Source organism: Oncorhynchus gorbuscha, linkage group LG03 (assembly GCF_021184085.1).
Source record: "Oncorhynchus gorbuscha isolate QuinsamMale2020 ecotype Even-year linkage group LG03, OgorEven_v1.0, whole genome shotgun sequence".
In the NCBI taxonomy this organism is placed as follows: Eukaryota; Metazoa; Chordata; class Actinopteri; order Salmoniformes; family Salmonidae; genus Oncorhynchus; species Oncorhynchus gorbuscha.
The window spans coordinates 94085115-94104253 of NC_060175.1; the positions used below are offsets into that span (position 1 = coordinate 94085115).

General features: G+C 41.6%; 1 protein-coding gene across 3 annotated transcripts in view; it reads right to left on the bottom strand.

The window, feature by feature from the left end:
* LOC124032267 (extended synaptotagmin-1-like) overlaps positions 1–19139 on the bottom strand; it is a 43950-nt gene that overhangs the window by 914 nt on the left and 23897 nt on the right. For 2 of the 3 annotated variants that reach the window (XM_046344530.1, XM_046344531.1), the window contains exons 18-30: positions 18851–19027; positions 18590–18672; positions 18458–18506; positions 18188–18277; positions 13820–13915; positions 13493–13564; positions 13007–13093; positions 12595–12741; positions 11277–11380; positions 8388–8474; positions 7455–7592; positions 1736–1841; positions 47–96 (exon numbers count right to left, since the gene is read on the bottom strand). In XM_046344530.1, coding sequence (XP_046200486.1) covers positions 47–96; positions 1736–1841; positions 7455–7592; positions 8388–8474; positions 11277–11380; positions 12595–12741; positions 13007–13093; positions 13493–13564; positions 13820–13915; positions 18188–18277; positions 18458–18506; positions 18590–18672; positions 18851–19027 — 1286 coding nt within the window. Of the gene's footprint in view, positions 1–46; positions 97–1735; positions 1842–7454; positions 7593–8387; positions 8552–11276; positions 11381–12594; positions 12742–13006; positions 13094–13492; positions 13565–13819; positions 13916–18187; positions 18278–18457; positions 18507–18589; positions 18673–18850; positions 19028–19139 lie in introns of those variants that run through there. The other variant, XM_046344532.1, reaches the window with a different exon arrangement.

Here is a 19139-nt window from a genome sequence, read left to right on the forward strand (position 1 = left end):
ATATATGAACAAATGTAGAAGAGGTAGCACATGGGAATGCACTTACCATTGTGTGTCGCCATTCTGCAGGTCTATCTGGTCAAGATCTAGCTGTAACTAAACAGAATGACAAAAACAGTTCACCCCACTTGGAGAAGTCCATATTACATTAGAACGACTAAGTGGGATAAATAATTAGAGAAAATACAGTACCAGTCAAAAGTTGGGACACGCCTACTCATTCCAGGTTTACATTTTTACCATTTTCTACATTGTAGAATAATAGTGAAGACATCAAAACTACGCAATAACACACATGGAATAATGTAGTAGCCAAAATAAGTGTTAAACAAATCAAAATACATTGTATATTTGAGATTATTCAAAGTGGCAACCCTTTGCCTTGTTGACAGATTTGCACACTCTGGAATGCATTTCAATTAACAGGTGAGCCTTGTTAAAAGTTAATTTGTGGAATTTCTTTCCTTCTTAATGTGTTTGAACCAATCAGTTGTGTTGTGACAAGGTAGAGGTGGTATACAGAAGATAGCCCTATTTGGTAAAAGACCAAGTCCATATTATGGCAAGAACAGCTCAAATAAGCAAAGAGAAACAACAGTCCATCATTACTTAAAGACATGAAGGTCAGTCAATATGGAACATTTAAAGAACTTTGAAGGTTTCTTCGAGTGCTGTCACAAAAACCATCAAGCGCTATGGTGAAACTGGCTCTCATGAGGACCGCCATAGGAAAGGAAGACCCAGAGTTACCTCTGCTTCAGAGGATAAGTTCATTACAGTTACCAGCCTCAGAAATGTCAACCCAAATAAATGCTTCAGAGTTCAAGTAACAGACCCATCTCAACATCAACTGTTCAGAGGAGACTGTGTGAATCAGGCCTTCATGGTCGAATTGCTGCAAAGAAACCACTACTAAAGGACATCAATAAGGAGAAGAGACTTGCTTGGGCCAAGAAACATGAGCATTGGACATTACACTGGTGGAAATCTGTCCTTTGGTCTGATGAGTCCAAATTTGAGATTTTTGGTTCCAACCGCCGTGTCTGTGTAAGATGCAGAGTAGGTGAACGGATGATCTCCGCATGTGTTGCTCCCACAGTGAAGCATGGAGGAGGAGGTATGATGGTGTGGGGGTGCTTTGCTAGTGGCATAGTTAATGATATATTTAGAATTCAAAAGTACACTAAACCAGCATGGTAACCACAGCATTCTGCAGCGATACTCCATTCCATCTGGTTTGCGCTTAGTGGAACTATCATTTATTTTTCAACAGGACAATGATCCAACACACCTCCAGGCTGTGTAAGGGCTATTTGACCAATAAGGAGAGTGATGGGGTTCTGCATCAGATGACCTGGCCTCCACAATCACCCAACCTCAACCCAATTGAGATGGTTTGTGATGAGTTGAACCGCAGAGTGAAGGAAAAGCAGCTAACAAGTGCTCAGCATATTTGGGAACTCCTTCAAGACTGTTGGAAAAGCATTCCAGGCGAAGCTGGTTGAGATAATGCCAAGAGTATGCAAAGCTGTCATCAAGGCAAAGGGTGGTTACTTTGAAGATTCTAAAATATATAATATAACACTTTTTTGGTTACTACATGATTCCATATGTGTTATTTCATAGTTTTGATGTCTTCACTAATATTGTACAATGTAGAAAAACCCTTGAATGAGTATGTGTGTCCAAACTTTTGATTGGTACTGTATATTTAAGGATTTTACACAAATAATACCTTTCCAATGAGCTCTCTCTCCCTGCTCATGAAGGATACGTTGTTTTTGACAGTCAGGTCAAGTCTTCTCTGCATGCACTCCTCCAGAGTGAAGTCAAAGTCAAACCTGCACAAAATAATAAGACATACAATGCAGGATACAGAGAGAATAAATGACATGCCCAGTATTACATAACTATTAGACAGTATTATTACATATAACTATTACACAGTATTATTACAAATCAAATCAAATCAAATCAAATTTTATTTGTCACATACACATGGTTAGCAGATGTTAATGCGAGTGTAGCGAAATGCTTGTGCTTCTAGTTCCGACAATGCAGTGATAACCAACAAGTAATCTAACTAACAATTCCAAAAAAAACTACTGTCTTATACACAGTGTAAGGGGATAAGGAACATGTACATAAGGATATATGAATGAGTGATGGTACAGAGCAGCATACAGTAGATGGTATCGAGTACAGTATATACATATGAGATGAGTGTGTAGACAAAGTAAACAAAGTGGCATAGTTAAAGTGGCTAGTGATACATGTGTTACATAAGGATGCAGTCGATGTTGTAGAGTACAGTATATACATATGCATATGAGATGAATAATGTAGGGTAAGTAACATTATATAAGGTAGCATTGTTTAAAGTGGCTAGTGATATATTTACATCATTTCCATCAATTCCCATTATTAAAATGGCTGGAGTTGGGTCAGTGTCAATGACAGTGTGTTGGCAGCAGCCACTCAATGTTAGTGGTGGCTATTTAACAGTCTGATGGCCTTGAGATAGAAGCTGTTTTTCAGTCTCTCGGTCCCAGCTTTGATGCACCTGTACTGACCTCGCCTTCTGGATGATAGCGGGGTGAACAGGCAGTGGTTCGGGTGGTTGATGTCCTTGATGATCTTTATGGCCTTCCTGTAACAACGGGTGGTGTAGGTGTCCTGGAGGGCAGGTAGTTTGCCCCCGGTGATGCGTTGTGCAGTCCTCACTACCCTCTGGAGTGCCTTACGGTTGAGGGCGGAGCAGTTGCCGTACCAGGCGGTGATACAGCCCGCCAGGATGCTCTCGATTGTGCATCTGTAGAAGTTTGTGAGTGCTTTTGGTGACAAGCCGAATTTTTTCAGCCTCCTGAGGTTGAATAGGCGCTGCTGCGCCTTCTTCACGACGCTGTCAGTGTGAGTGGACCAATTCAGTTTGTCTGTGATGTGTATGCCGAGGAACTTAAAATATTATTACACATAATATTATTACACATAACTATTACACATAACTATTACACATAATATTATTACACATAACTATTACACATAATATTATTACACATAATATTATTACACATAACTATTACACATAACTATTACACATAATATTATTACACATAACTATTACACATAATATTATTACACATAACTATTACACATAATATTATTACACATAACTATTACACATAATATTATTACACATAACTATTACACATAATATTATTACATATAACTATTACACATAATATTATTACACATAACTATTACACAGTATTATTAATTATTAATTCTCTCCTTCTCTCTTTCTTTCTCTCTCTCGGAGGACCTGAGCCCTAGGACCATGCCCCAGGACTACCTGACATGATGACTCCTTGCTGTCCCCAGTCCACCTGGCCAAGCTGCTGCTCCAGTTTCAACTGGCCTGGGCCCTAGGACCATGTCCCAGGACTACCTGACATGATGACTCCTTGCTGTCCCCAGTCCACCTGGCCAAGCTGCTGCTCCAGTTTCAACTGTTTTGCCTTACTATTATTCACCCTTGCTGGTCATTTATGAACATTTGAACATCTTGGCCACGTTCTGTTATAATCTCCACCCGGCACAGCCAGAAGAGGACTGGCCACCCCACATATGCTCTCTCTAATTCTCTCTTTCTTTCTCTCTCTCGGAGGACCTGAGCCCTAGGACCGTGCCCCAGGACTACCTGACATGATGGCTCCTTGCTGTCCCCAGTCCACCTGACTGTGCTGCTGCTCCAGTTTCAACTGTTCTGCCTTATTATTATTCGACCATGCTGGTCATTTATGAACATTTGAACATCTTGGTCATGTTCTGTTATAATCTCTACCCGGCACAGCCAGAAGAGGACTGGCCACCCCACATAGCCCGGTTCCTCTCTAGGTTTCTTCCTAGGTTTTGGCCTTTCTAGGGAGTTTTTCCTAGCCACCGTGCTTTTACACCTGCATTGTTTGCTGTTTGGGGTTTTAGGCTGGGTTTCTGTACAGCACTTTGAGATATCAGCTGATGTACGAAGGGCTATATAAATAAATTTGATTTGATTACACATAACTATTACACATAGTATTATTACATATAACTATTACCCATAGTATTATTACATATAACTATTACACATAACTATTACACAGTATTATTACACATAACTATTACACATAACTATTACACAGTATTATTACACATAACTATTACACATAGTATTATTACATATAACTATTACAGAGTATTATTACACATAACTATTACACATAGTATTATTACATATAACTATTACCCATAGTATTATTACATATAACTATTACCTATAGTATTATTACATATAACTATTACCCATAGTATTATTACATATAACTATTACCTATAGTATTATTACATATAACTATTACCTATAGTATTATTACATATAACTATTACCCATAGTATTATTACATATAACTATTACCTATAGTATTATTACACATAACTATTACACATAACTATTACACATAGTATTATTACATATAACTATTACAGAGTATTATTACACATAACTATTACACATAGTATTATTACATATAACTATTACCCATAGTATTATTACATATAACTATTACCTATAGTATTATTACACATAACTATTACACATAACTATTACACAGTATTATTACACATAACTATTACACAGTATTATTACACATAACTATTACACATAGTATTATTACATATAACTATTACAGAGTATTATTACACATAACTATTACACATAGTATTATTACATATAACTATTACCCATAGTATTATTACATATAACTATTACCCATAGTATTATTACATATAACTATTACCCATAGTATTATTACATATAACTATTACCTATAGTATTATTACACATAACTATTACACATAACTATTACACAGTATTATTACATATAACTATTACCCATAGTATTATTACACATAACTATTACACATAACTATTACACAGTATTATTACACATAACTATTAGACATAGTATTAGTACATACAACTATTACCCATAGAATTACTATTACCCATAGTATTATTACACACCACTATTAGACACCTCTTACACATAGTATTATTACACATTACTATTACCCATAGTATTACACAACTAGTTCCCATAGTATGACTATACATAACTACTACACATAGTTTGACTATACATAACTACTACACATAGAATGACTATATATAACTACTACACATAGTATTACTATACATAACTATGAAACACAGAATGACTATATATAACTACTACACATAGTATTACTATACATACAGTGCCTTGCGAAAGTATTCGGCCCCCTTGAACTTTGCGACCTTTTGCCACATTTCAGGCTTCAAACATAAAGATATAAAACTGTATTTTTTTGTGAAGAATCAACAACAAGTGGGACACAATCATGAAGTGGAACGACATTTATTGGATATTTCTAACTTTTTTAACAAATCAAAAACTGAAAAATTGGGCGTGCAAAATTATTCAGCCCCCTTAAGTTAATACTTTGTAGCGCCACCTTTTGCTGCGATTACAGCTGTAAGTCGCTTGGGGTATGTCTCTATCAGTTTTGCACATCGAGAGACTGACATTTTTTCCCATTCCTCCTTGCAAAACAGCTCGACCTCAGTGAGGTTGGATGGAGAGCATTTGTGAACAGCAGTTTTCAGTTCTTTCCACAGATTCTCGATTGGATTCAGGTCTGGACTTTGACATGGCCATACTAACACCTGGATATGTTTATTTTTGAACCATTCCATTGTAGATTTTGCTTTTTGTTTTGGATCATTGTCTTGTTGGAAGACAAATCTCCGTCCCAGTCTCAGGTCTTTTGCGGACTCCATCAGGTTTTCTTCCAGAATGGTCCTGTATTTGGCACCATCCATCTTCCCATCAATTTTAACCATCTTCCCTGTCCCTGCTGAAGAAAAGCAGGCCCAAACCATGATGCTGCCACCACCATGTTTGACAGTGGGGATAGTGTGTTCAGGGTGATGAGCTGTGTTGCTTTTACGCCAAACATAACGTTTTGCATTGTTGCCAAAAAGTTCAATTTTGGTTTCATCTGACCAGAGCACCTTCATCCACATGTTTGGTGTGTCTCCCAGGTGGCTTGTGGCAAACTTTAAACGACACTTTTTATGGATATCTTTAAGAAATGGCTTTCTTCTTGCCACTCTTCCATAAAGGCCAGATTTGTGCAATATACGACTGATTGTTGTCCTATGGACAGAGTCTCCCACCTCATCTGTAGATCGCTGCAGTTCATCCAGAGTGATCATCGGTCTCTTGGCTGCATCTCTGATCAGTCTTCTCCTTGTATGAGCTGAAAGTTTAGAGGGACGGCCAGGTTTTGGTAGATTTGCAGTGCTCTGATACTCCTTCCATTTCAATATTATCGCTTGCACAGTGCTCCTTGGGATGTTTAAAGCTTGGGAAATATTTTTGTATCCAAATCCGGCTTTAAACTTCTTAACAACAGTATCTCGGACCTGCCTGGTGTGTTCCTTGTTCTTCATGATGCTCTCTGCGCTTTTAACGGACCTCTGAGACTATCACAGTGCAGGTGCATTTATACTGAGACTTGATTACACACAGGTGGATTGTATTTATCATCATTAGTCATTTAGGTCAACATTGGATCATTCAGAGATCCTCACTGAACTTCTGGAGAGAGTTTGCTGCACTGAAAGTAAAGGGGCTGAATAATTTTGCACACCCAATTTTTCAGTTTGATTTGTTAAAAAAGTTTGAAACATCCAATAAATGTCGTTCCACTTCATGATTGTGTCCCACTTGTTGTTGATTCTTCACAAAAAAATACAGTTTTATATCTTTATGTTTGAAGCCTGAAATGTGGCAAAAGGTTGCAAAGTTCAAGGGGGCCGAAAACTTTCGCAAGGCACTGTAACTACTACACATAGAATGACTATATATAATTACTACACATAGTATTACTATACATAACTACTACACATAGAATGACTATATATAACTACTACCCATAGTATTATCACATTTTACATTTACATTTTTGTCATCTAGAGACACTCTTATCCAGAGTGTCTTACAGTTAGTGCATTCGTCTTAAGATAGCTAGGTGGGACAAGCACATATCACAGTCATAGTAAGTACCCTTTTCCTCAATAAAATAGCTATGAGCAAAGTCAGAGCTAGTAATAACACATAACTAACTACTGTATAGCTGATAGTTTGATACATAGGGCTAGGACTTTAGAGATACAAAAAGCTAGCAAACAGTATCAGATATTAGTATTACACAAAACTAACTATGGTATAACTAGTGCCCAGAGTTACATGGTCTGGAAAACCTCCTGTCCCTACACATTCCCTCTCTCTAGTCTCCTGGTGTCTCCTCCTGTCTCTAATCTCCTGTCCCTACAAATTCCCTCTCTCTAGTCTCAACTCCCATCTCACCTCTCGTTAAACTCAGGGTTGAGGTCTCTCTTCTTGGTGATGGTCTTTCTCTTGGTGGTCCTGTTCTTGTCTGGCAGAAGGATAAAGGAGACATATGGGTCGGAGCTGTCCTTAGCAGACACACAAGCTGGCAGGCCCCTAGAGGTAAACAGAGAACTGGGTGACATACTGTGTCATACACTGGGTACAGGAACCACAATGATCACATACTGGAAGTAGACAAACAATAGCCCATTGAAACAGTCCTATGGGGCTAACTTTTTTCTCTTTCTTTTTTAAGAATATTTATGTATTCATTCAAATACAATCTAACAATGGGTTCACAATCCCAAATATTCTGAATGCATTTACATTACATTAAAAAACAATACAACAGGAACGAGTAAATATGTACAGTACCAGTCAAAGGTTTGGACACACCTACTCATTCAAGGGTTTTTCTTAATTTTTTACTATTTTCCACATTGTAGAATAATAGTGAAGACATCAAACTATGAAATAACACATATGGAATCATGTAGTAACCAAAAAAGTGTTAAATAAGTCCAAATATATTTTATATTTAAGATTCTTCAAAGTAGCCACCCTTTTCCTTGATGACAGCTTTGCACAGTCTTGGCAATCTCTCAACCAGCTTCAGAGATGTACTTTGAAGAATCTCCAATATAAAATATATTTTGATTTTTTTAAACACTTTTTTGTTTACTACATGATTCCATGTGAGTAATTTCATATTTATGTTGTCTTCACTGTTATTCTACAATTTAGAAAATAGTAAAAAATAAAAATTTTAAAAACCTTGGAATGAGTAGGTCTGTCCAAACATTTGACTGGTACTGTATATGATTTATAGAGGCTATAGGGCTATATGGCAAAGTACTGTAAACCACCAGCCGATCCAGTGCATTGTGGGTATTGTAGTTTAGGACATACCTGCAGGAGAGGACGGTGATGTACAGCCTGTTCTCCTCTGTTGAGTAGCCAATTTGCAGCTTCACCTGACCAGGGCTCTGACCACCTCTGAGAGAGGAGACACAGGTAGACAGGGGGAGAATCTCAATTGGTTTTACTCGACTCCTCCGTCCTCTCCTCGCCTCCTTTTGAAAAAGTTCAGAGGTGATCAAGGGGAGGGGGCGAGGAGAGGATATGTGGAAACAAATGTGCTTATATAAAATGAGACGCTCCTTCTCCACTAGCATGTCATCAGGCAAATGACGTTTACAGAGTAGGAATCCAAAAATACATATGAAAAGTGATAAAAAGAAACGTAGCTAGTTGTGCTAGACATTTTATAGATCAAATATAGTAGCATATTTTTTTTCAAATGAGTGCATGCTTTTCTACTCTGAGAAAACAACAGCTGATTTGAAGGGGGTGTGGCAGATTTTAAATGTTTTTATTTTATTACAGATAGAACCTTTTTGGGTTCCATGTAGAACCGTCTGTGGAAATGGTTCTACATGGAACCAAAAAGAGTTCTACCTGGAACCAAAATAGGTTCTTCAAATGGTTCTACTATGTGAACAGCCAAAGAACCCTTTTAGGTTCTCGATAGCACCATTTTTTTAAAGAGTGTACTCCTCCGCTCGCCTATTGCCGTTTCTCAATCCTGTACAAGCAATTTTTGATCTGTGTTGAAACATATCTATAGCAGAACAGCAATGATAAAATGCTCAAATATATTTACAGAACATCTGATCATTTTCTTGCCTTAGTACATGACTTGCATATCTTAGACCACCATTTGCATTAAATACAAATATCATCAGTGAATAAAAAATGAGGTCTTAAGTGTTTTGTTCACAGAACATTACAACCTTGTTTTGATCAGAACAGAAATGTGTGCAATTGTGTTCATTATTTTCCGGAATACAGTAAATATTTCTGGACAAAATTGTAAAATCACCTAGTGCCATATCATGTACAATATATGGAAAGACGTTTGGCAATGGGGACTGTCTAGTTGTTATGTTTTTTTTGTGTTTTTTTACAATACTGCGTACATGCTTTGAAAGAAGTTGTTTTAGTTATACATAACTTTGGATTACTCCAAAGTCATCGTCGCCAACATTCTGATCTTCCATTATAGAGCTTTGCTTTGTTGTGGATGTAGGCCAATATATTCATATCAGTTGCTTTGTTGTGGATGTAGGCCAATATATTCATATCAGTTGCTTTGTTGTGGATGTAGGCCAATATATTCATATCAGTTGCTTTGTTGTGGATGTAGGCCAATATATTCATATCAGTTGCTTTGTTGTGGATGTAGGACATTACATTCATATCAGTTGCTTTGTTGTGGATGTAGGACAATACATTCATATCAGTTGCTTTGTTGTGGATGTAGGACAATACATTCATATCAGTTGCTTTGTTGTGGATGTAGGCCAATACATTCATATTAGTTGCTTTGTTGTGGATGTAGGACAATACATTCATATCAGTTGTATTCCTGTAATTTATTCCCCCTTCCACATTTCTAAGGTGGATTGTGTTTTGGGGTGTCAATGAAAAGTCTCCAAAACTGTGAGCAAACCAACCTTTGTATTGTATGCATAGAATTGGACTGTGATGATATCGATGAATGAATGCTGCACGCAATGTGCTTATTTGTATTTTATATCAGAAATCATTTTTGATTATGGTGAAGTGCAGTACACTGCAGTGAGAATAACAACGTGTACCATGCAGGCCCGTTGGACATCACTTCTCAGTTCTTACTGTCTTGTAATGTGCTGTAATGTGCTGTACTGTAATATAATGTGCTGTACTGTAATATAATGTGCTGTACTGTGCTGTAATGTGCTGTACTGTAATGTGCTGTAATGTTCTGTACTGTCCTGTAATGTGCTGTACTGTGCTGTAATGTGCTGTACTGTGCTGTAATATGCTGTAATGTGCTGTACTGTGCTGTAGTATGCTGTAATGTGCTGTACTGTGCTGTAGTATGCTGTAATGTGCTGTACTGTAATGTAATGTGCTGTAATGTGCTGTATTGTAATGTAATGTGCTGTAATGTGCTGTAATGTGCTGTACTGTGCTGTAGTATGCTGTAATGTGCTGTACTGTAATGTAATGTGCTGTAATGTGCTGTATTGTAATGTAATGTGCTGTAATGTGCTGTACTGTGCTGTAATGTGCTGTAATGTGCTGTACTGTGCTGTAGTATGCTGTAATGTGCTGTACTGTAATGTAATGTGCTGTAATGTGCTGTATTGTAATGTAATGTGCTGTAATGTGCTGTACTGTGCTGTAATGTGCTGTAATGTGCTGTACTGTACTGTAATGTGCTGTACTGTGCTGTAATGTGCTGTACTGTGCTGTACTGTGCTGTAATGTGCTGTACTGTGCTGTACAGTGCTGTACTGTAATGTAATGTGCTGTAATGTGCTGTACTGTGCTGTACTGTGCTGTACTGTGCTGTACTGTGCTGTAATGTACTGTGCTGTACTGTAATGTAATGTGCTGTAATGTGCTGTAATGCGCTGTACTGTAATGTGCTGTACTGTGCTGTAATGTAATGTGCTGTAATGTGCTGTAATGTGCTGTACTATAATGTACTGTAATTTGCTGTACTGTAATGCGCTGTACTGTAATGCGCTGTACTGTAATGTGCTGTAATGCTCTGTACTGTAATGTGCTGTAAATGTGCTGTACTGTAATGTGCTGTACTGTAATGTGCTGTAATACACTGTACTGTAATACACTGTACTGTAATGTGCTGTACTGTAATGTGCTGTACTGTAATGTGCTGTAATACACTGTACTGTAATGTGCTGTACTGTAATGTGCTGTAATGTAATGTGCTTCAGAATGACTCACAATTGAGAGAGCGGTGATCTGTGTCGCAGGTTTGGTTCACTGCACTCCCCAGTAGTATCACTGGACACACCACTAGGACACACTGCCAGCTGGGTGTTCAGCATCTACAGGACAAAGTGCATTTCATATTCCACTCAAGTTTCAAGCTTCAGTTCCTTCCATTTTAAAGGTTATTTCACACAAAGTCACGACACACTTAAAAAACTGATACAATATAACATTTATGAGTAAAAAACGTGTGACAGTAAAATGCTTATCAGGATGGAAGGTGTTAAGAGCTCACATGATGACATTAATGTAGAAAGAGGGTGTTCAGAGCAAATGCAATCATGTTGTTTTGGAGGAATAGTCATGGGACAGTGTTGAGTTTAGTACAGAGTATGAAAATCATATGGCAGGAGGGAGTTTGTTTGGTACAGTGTTTCCCAACTCCGCTCCTCCAGTACCCCCAACAATACACATGTTGTAGCCCCAGACAAAAACACCTGATTCAACTTGACCATTACTTGATGATTAGTTGACAAGTAAAATCAGGTGTGTTTGTCCACAAAGATATGTATTGTTGGGGGTACTCGAGGACCGGAGTTGGGAAACACGGGTATAGAGAGTGTGTGTGTGTATAGTTCTTGGCAGGTATGCATATAGTTGCTACAAGCATTTCACTACACCCGCAATAACATCTAGCACCTGCAATAACATCTACACCCGCAATAACATCTAGCACCCCCAATAACATCTACACCCGCAATAACATCTAGCACCCCCAATAACATCAAGCACCCCCAATAACATCTGCACCCGCAATAACATCTGCACCCGCAATAACATCTAGCACCCCCAATAACATCTACACCCGCAATAACATCTAGCACCCCCAATAACATCTGCACCCGCAATAACATCTGCACCCGCAATAACATCTGCACCCGCAATAACATCTACACCCGCAATAACATCTACACCCGCAATAACATCTACACCCGCAATAACATCTACACCCGCAATAACATCTGCACCCGCAATAACATCTGCACCCGCAATAACATCTGCACCCGCAATAACATCTACACCCGCAATAACATCTGCTAAACATGTGTGACACTTGTTTAGCAATACTTGTTTTCTTTCAAATACTTTGAGCATTTGATTGAGCCTGCCTGACATGCCAGATGGGCAGAGTTTACACTTCACTGTTCCATTGTGTCAGACAAGCTCAATCTAGCACAGATACACTATTTGGAAGAATAAAAAAATGATTTGAGCCCAGGTCTGGACAGTGGTTTGGTACAGAGTGTGTGGGTCTGTATTATGAGTTAACCTTGAGTGTGGCCCTCAGTAGAATCTGGCTCTCTGGGAGGGCCCCGTCCAGACTCAGCCATCGGTCCAGCACCAGGCCCTGCTCTGACAGCACCTCTCTCAGGGGCAACACCACCGTACCCATGGCCTGTCCCCAGCTGTGGGACAGCTACACACACACAGAGAAACAGGCACACACACACACAGAGATGGGTGCACACACATGATCAGAGACAACATAGGGCACCGCAATGTCATCATTCCACTGTTAACACATTGTCTCCCAGGTTTGAATGGCATATCAATATGTGTAAGCAATCTATGAAAACGTGTTAACACTATTGTCAGCAGCAAGAGTAAATCATTCTTAAGACAAGACATTCATACAGTAAAACAAATGTATACTTTTCAACCCTGGTGGACCCTTCCTTCACCTTCACTATAAGGAGTTCCTCTGTAGGGTCACGAACCAGGAAGTGGAAAGCTTCATCCCACCGAGGAGACGTAGAGCACTCGCACACCTTTGAAAAAGAGATGGATGGAAAAATTGTCCATACTTCCTTTTGTACTCTCTAGTAAGCATATCTGTAAATAGACATGGAGTCAAGAGAAATATAGATGGCTTAACTGACAACGTCACCAAAATGATGTGCACGCTTCAATGTGGGTCAGACGTCTAGCAACAATGACAAGAAGCTGCCATGTGGGAATCCTAGTTGGCTTGTGTCACTTTTGTTGCTAAACAACCAATCCGTCTATAAGATACACTTACCTTGGTCTTGTATGTCAGGGCTATAAGATACACTTACCTTGGTCTTGTATGTCAGGGCTATAAGATACACTTACCTTGGTCTTGTATGTCAGGGCTATAAGATACACTTACCTTGGTCTTGTATGTCAGGGCTATAAGATACACTTACCTTGGTCTTGTATGTCAGGGCCCTCAGCGAAATCTCTGCCCCGACTTTTGGCTCCTTTCCATTCTTCTTCAACTGTGGATCAAATAAATTAAAGGGCTGCAATAGAATCAACATCGACAAATGTACATAAACAACAAATATACAAACCATTCCTCAAATGTCAATATTAAGTAATATATAGTAAAACCCAAACCCATGATGTATATAAACACTTACGATGTATTGTGGGCTGTACAGTACATGACCACTGACAATATCAACAACTACAACAACAAGAACTGTATGTTAACACAGCAGGGCAGCAGGGCAGCAGGCCCCAGGTCTCACCGGCAGGCCGTGGGCTCTCTCCAGGTACACAAACAACACAGCAGCCGACGGCACTGCCTTGTTCTGGTACTGCTGCTGGGCCTGATACTGCAGTATCTGGAGGTTCAGAATTATAATACACTGTTAGAACCAGATTCTGGTAGAGCAGAGATGTCACACCCTGACCTTAGTTATTTTTGTTTTCTTTATTATTTTGGTTAGGTCAGGGTGTGATGAGGGCGGTATGCGTGTTTTTGTCTTGTCTAGGGTATTTTGTATATCTATGGGGTTTTGGTATTGTCTCGGTAAATGTAGGTCTATGGTGGCCTGAATTGGTTCCCAATCAGAGGCAGCTGTTTATCGTTGTCTGATTGGGAATCCTATTTAGGTTGCCATTTTCCATTTTGGTTTTGTGGGTTATTGTCTATGTGTAGTTGCATGTCAGCACTCGTTTATAGCTTCACGTTAGTTTTGTTAGTTTGTTTAGTGTTCTTTATTGAAATAAAGACAAATTTATTCGTCTCACGCTGCCCCTTGGTCTCCTCGTTATGACCAACGTGACAAGAGAGGAATGTGGAGAGATTACAGAGAGGGAAAGAAAGCATTCAAATGAGAGAGAGATATGGAGAAAGGGAGAGGGGAGAGAGAGATATGGAGAAAGGGAGAGGGGAGAGAGAGATATGGAGAAAGGGAGAGGGGAGAGAGAGATATGGAGAAAGGGAGAGGGGAGAGAGAGATATGGAGAAAGGGAGAGGGGAGAGAGAGATATGGAGAAAGGGAGAGGGGAGAGAGAGATTTGGAGAAAGGGAGAGGGGAGAGAGAGATATGGAGAAAGGGAGAGGGAGAGAGAGAGATAAGGAGAAAGGGAGAGGGGAGAGAGATATGGAGAAAGGGAGAGAGAGATATGGAGAAAGGGAGAGGGGAGAGAGAGAAGGGAGAAAGGGAGAGGGGAGAGAGAGATATGGAGAAAGGGAGAGAGAGAGATATGGAGAAAGGGAGAGGGAAAGGGAGAGAGATATATGGAGAAAGGGAGAGGGGAGAGAGATATGGAGAAAGGGAGAGGGAGAGAGATATGGAGAAAGGGAGAGGGAGAGAGAGATAAGGAGAAAGGGAGAGGGGAGAGAGATATGGAGAAAGGGAGAGGGGAGAGAGAGATATGGAGAAAGGGAGAGGGGAGAGAGATATGGAGAAAGGAGAAAGGGAGAGGAGAAAGGAGAGGGGAGAGAGATATGGAGAAAGGGAGAGGGGAGAGAGATATGGAGAAAGGGAGAGGGGAGAGAGAGATATGGAGAAAGGGAGAGGGGAGAGAGAGATAGAAAGGAGAAAGGGAGAAAGGGAGAGGGGAGAGATATGGAGAAAGGGAGAGGGGAGAGAGAGATATGGAGAAAGGGAGAGGGGAGAGAGATATGATATGGAGAAAGGGAGAGGGGAGAGAGAGATATGGAGAAAGGGAGAGGGGAGAGAGAGATATGGAGAAAGGGGAGAGGGGAGAGAGATATGGAGAAAGGGAGAGGGGAGAGAGATATGGAGGGGAAAGGGAGAGGGGGAGAGAGAGATATGGAGAAAGGGAGAGGGAGAGAGAGAAAGGGAGAGGGGAGAAAGGGAGAAAGGGAGAGAGAGATATGGAGAAAAGGAGAGGGAGAGAGAGGGGAGAGAGAGATATGGAGAAAGGGAGAGGGGAGAGAGAGATATGGAGAAAGGGAGAGGGGAGGGAGAGATAAGGAGAAAGGGAGAGGGGAGAGAGAGATATGGAGAAAGGGAGAGGGGAGAGAGAGATGGAGAAAGGGAGAGGGAGAGAGAGATGGAGAAAGGGAGAGGGGAGAGAGAGGAGAAAGGGAGAGGGGAGAGAGAGATATGGAGAAGGGGAGAGAAAGAGTGGAGAAAGGGAGGAGAAAGGGAGAGAGAGATAGAAAGGGAGAGGGGGAGAGAGAGATGGAGAAAGGGAGAGGGGAGAGAGATATGGAGAAAGGGAGAGGGGAGAGAGAGAGAAAGGGAGAGGGGAGAGAGATATGGAGAAAGGGAGAGGGGAGAGAGAGATATGGAGAAAGGGAGAGGGGAGAGAGAGATATGGAGAAAGGGAGAGGGGAGAGAGAGATGGAGAAAGGGAGAGGGGAGAGAGATATGGAGAAAGGGAGAGGGGAGAGAGAGATATGGAGAAAGGGAGAGGGGAGAGAGAGATATGGAGAAAGGGAGAGGGGAGAGAGAGATATGGAGAAAGGGAGAGGGGAGAGAGAGATATGGAGAAAGGGAGAGTGGAGAGAGAGATATGGAGTAAGGGAGAGTGGAGAGAGAGATATATGGAGAAAGGGAGAGGGGAGAGAGAGATATGGAGAAAGGGAGAGGGGAGAGAGAGATATGGAGAAAGGGAGATGGAGAAAGGGAGAGAGAGATATGGAGAAAGGGAGAGGGAGAGAGAGGAGATATGGAGAAAGGGAGAGGGGAGAGAGAGATGGAGAGGGGGATAGAGATTTGGAGAAAGGGAGAGGGGAGAGAGATATATGGAGAAGGGGAGAGAAAGAGTATGGAGAAAGGGAGAGGGGAGAGAGAGATATGGAGAAAGGGAGAGGGGAGAGAGATATATGGAGAAAGGGAGAGGGGGAGAGAGAGATGGAGAGGGGGATAGAGATTTGGAGAAAGGGAGAGGGGAGAAAGGGAGAGAGAGATTGGAAGTCGCTCTGGAAAAGAGGGTCTGCTAAATGACTTAAATGTAAAAGTAAATGAGAAGGGAGAAAGAGAAAGAGTATGGAGAAAGGGAGAGGGGAGAGAGATATGGAGAAAGGGAGAGGGAGAGAGAGAGATATGGAGAAAGGGAGAGGGGAGAGAGATATGGAGAAAGGGAGGGAGGGGAGAGAGAGATATGGAGAAAGGGAGAGGGGGAGAGAGAGATATGGAGAAAGGGAAAGGGAGGAGGGGAGAGGGGAGATATGGAGAAAGGGAGAGGGGAGAGAGATGGAGAAAGGGAGGAGAAAGGGAGAGAGAGAGAGATATGGAGAAAGGGAGAGGGAGAGAGATATATGGAGAAAGGGAGAGGGGAGAGAGATATGATGGGGGAGAAGAGGAGAGGGAGAGGGAGAGAGAGATATGGAGAAAGGGAGAGGGAGAGAGAGAAGAGAAAGGGAGAGGGATGGAGAAAGGGAGAGGGGAGAGAGATATGGAGAAAGGGAGAGGGGAGAGAGAGATATGGAGAAAGGGAGAGGGAGAGAGATATGGAGAAAGGGAGAGGGGAGAGAGATGGAGAAAGGGAGAGGGGAGAGAGAGAGAGGGGAGATGGAGAAAGGGAGAGGGGAGAGAGAGATATGGAGAAGGGGAGAAAGAGAAGAGAGTATGGAGAAAGGGAGGGGAAGAGATGGAGAAGGGAGAGGGGAGAGATATGGAGAAAGGGAGAGGAGAGAGAGAGATACGAAAGGGAGAGGGGAGAGAGAGATATGGAGAAAGGGAGAGGGGAGAGAGAGATATGGAGAAAGGGAGAGGGGAGAGAGAGAGATGGAGAGGGGGATAGAGATTTGGAGAAAGGGAGAGGGGAGAGAGAGATATGGAGAGGGGGATAGAGATTTGCAGAAAGGGAGAGGGGAGAGAGAGATATGGAGAAAGGGGAGAGAAATATGAGAAAGGGAGAGGGGGAGAGAGATATGGAGAAAGGGAGAAAGGAGAAAGGAGAGGGGAGAGAGAGATATGGAGAAAGGGAGAGGGAGAGAGAGAGAGATATGGAGAAAGGGAGAGGGAAAGAGAGATTTGGAGAAAGGGAGAGGGGAGAGAGAGATATGGAGAAAGGGAGAGGGGAGAGATATGGAGAAAGGGAGAGGGGAGAGAGAGAAAAGGGGGAGAAAGGGAGAGGGGAGAGAGATATGGAGAAAGGGAGAGGGGAGAGAGACATATGGAGAAAGGGAGAGGGGAGAGAGATATATGGAGAAAGGGAGAGGGGAGAGAGATAAGGAGAAAGGGAGAGGGGAGAGAGAGATTTTGAGAAAGGGAGAGGGGAGAGAGAGATATGGAGAAAGGGAGAGGGGGAGAGAGATAAGGAGAAAGGGAGAGTGGAGAGAGAGATTTGGAGAAAGGGAGAGGGGAGAGAGATATGGAGAAAGGGAGAGGGGAGAGAGAGATATGGAGAAAGGGAGAGGGAGAGAGATATGGAGAAAGGGAGAGGTTGAGAGAGAGATATGGAGAAAGGGAGAGGGGGAGAGAGAGATATGGAGAAAGGGAGAGGGGGAGAGAGAGATATGGAGAAAGGGAGAGGAAGAAAGGGGGAGACAGAGGGAAAGAGTATGGGGAAAAGAGGGAGAGGGAGAGGGAAAGGGAGAAAATAAGAGAGAGGGGGAGGGGGAGAGCAAGAGAGGGGGAGGGAGAGAGAAAGAGATAGGGGGAGGGAGGAAGAGAACAGGGGAAGCTAACCTGATTTAGTCTGGCGGACTCTGAGACCGTGGGGAGCCATTCCATGACCAGGTGAAGCCGACCTGACTTCACATCATTCAGAGTGTACCACTGTGATAGAAACAGACACATGATTACCAGAGTACCATCAGATTATCAGAGTACCATCAGAGTACCATTACAGAGAGAGAGAGAGACATTTTGGAGGCATAGCTCTACCACTGGCCATACAGAAAACACAGCTAAATCTGTCAGAAAAACAATCAATTATAGTGAATAGTTAGATGTTACCTCATCAGTGAACTGTGGGCTGATGATGTCTTGCAGGTTTAACTTGAACCTGAAACAAACAAAACATAAATGTATTCAGCAGAATGATTCTGACTTGTTTTGAGGCACCATGTTATCTGGTCAGAACCTCACCTCCCCAAGAAGTCATCCTGGTCCAGATCTTTATCAAACAGCTCAACCTGGATCTCCTGACCAGGCAGCTGGGTTAAGATGATCTGAGGACACAGAGGTGCTTGACGTTTTGCACAACAATCTTTAATAGGTCTAAATCCTGCATTAATGAATGAATAATCCCCTCATTATTGTTTACAGTATGAGAGCATAGATCTGCAGTGTCCGGAGACAGCATGTACTGAAAATACTGTGGATATCCAGCACAGCTCTATATTCTACCTCGTAGAGTTCGTTCCAGGAGGGGTTCAGGTTCTCTTTGATGGTGTGGCTGCGGAAGGTGACTCCTGCCACCCTGATCTTGACGTAGGGGTCACTCTTCCCCTTCACCATGCCCCCTATGAAGTTATCCTTGGCTATCAGGTTACTGGCCTCCGCCAGGTGGATACGCAGCACTCCCTAGAGAGGGTGAGGGATGGGTAGAGAGAGGGAGGATGAGAAATATGGAGAGAGTACACTATACAATACGTTATCCTTGGCTATCAGGTTACTGGCCTCCGCAGCACACCAT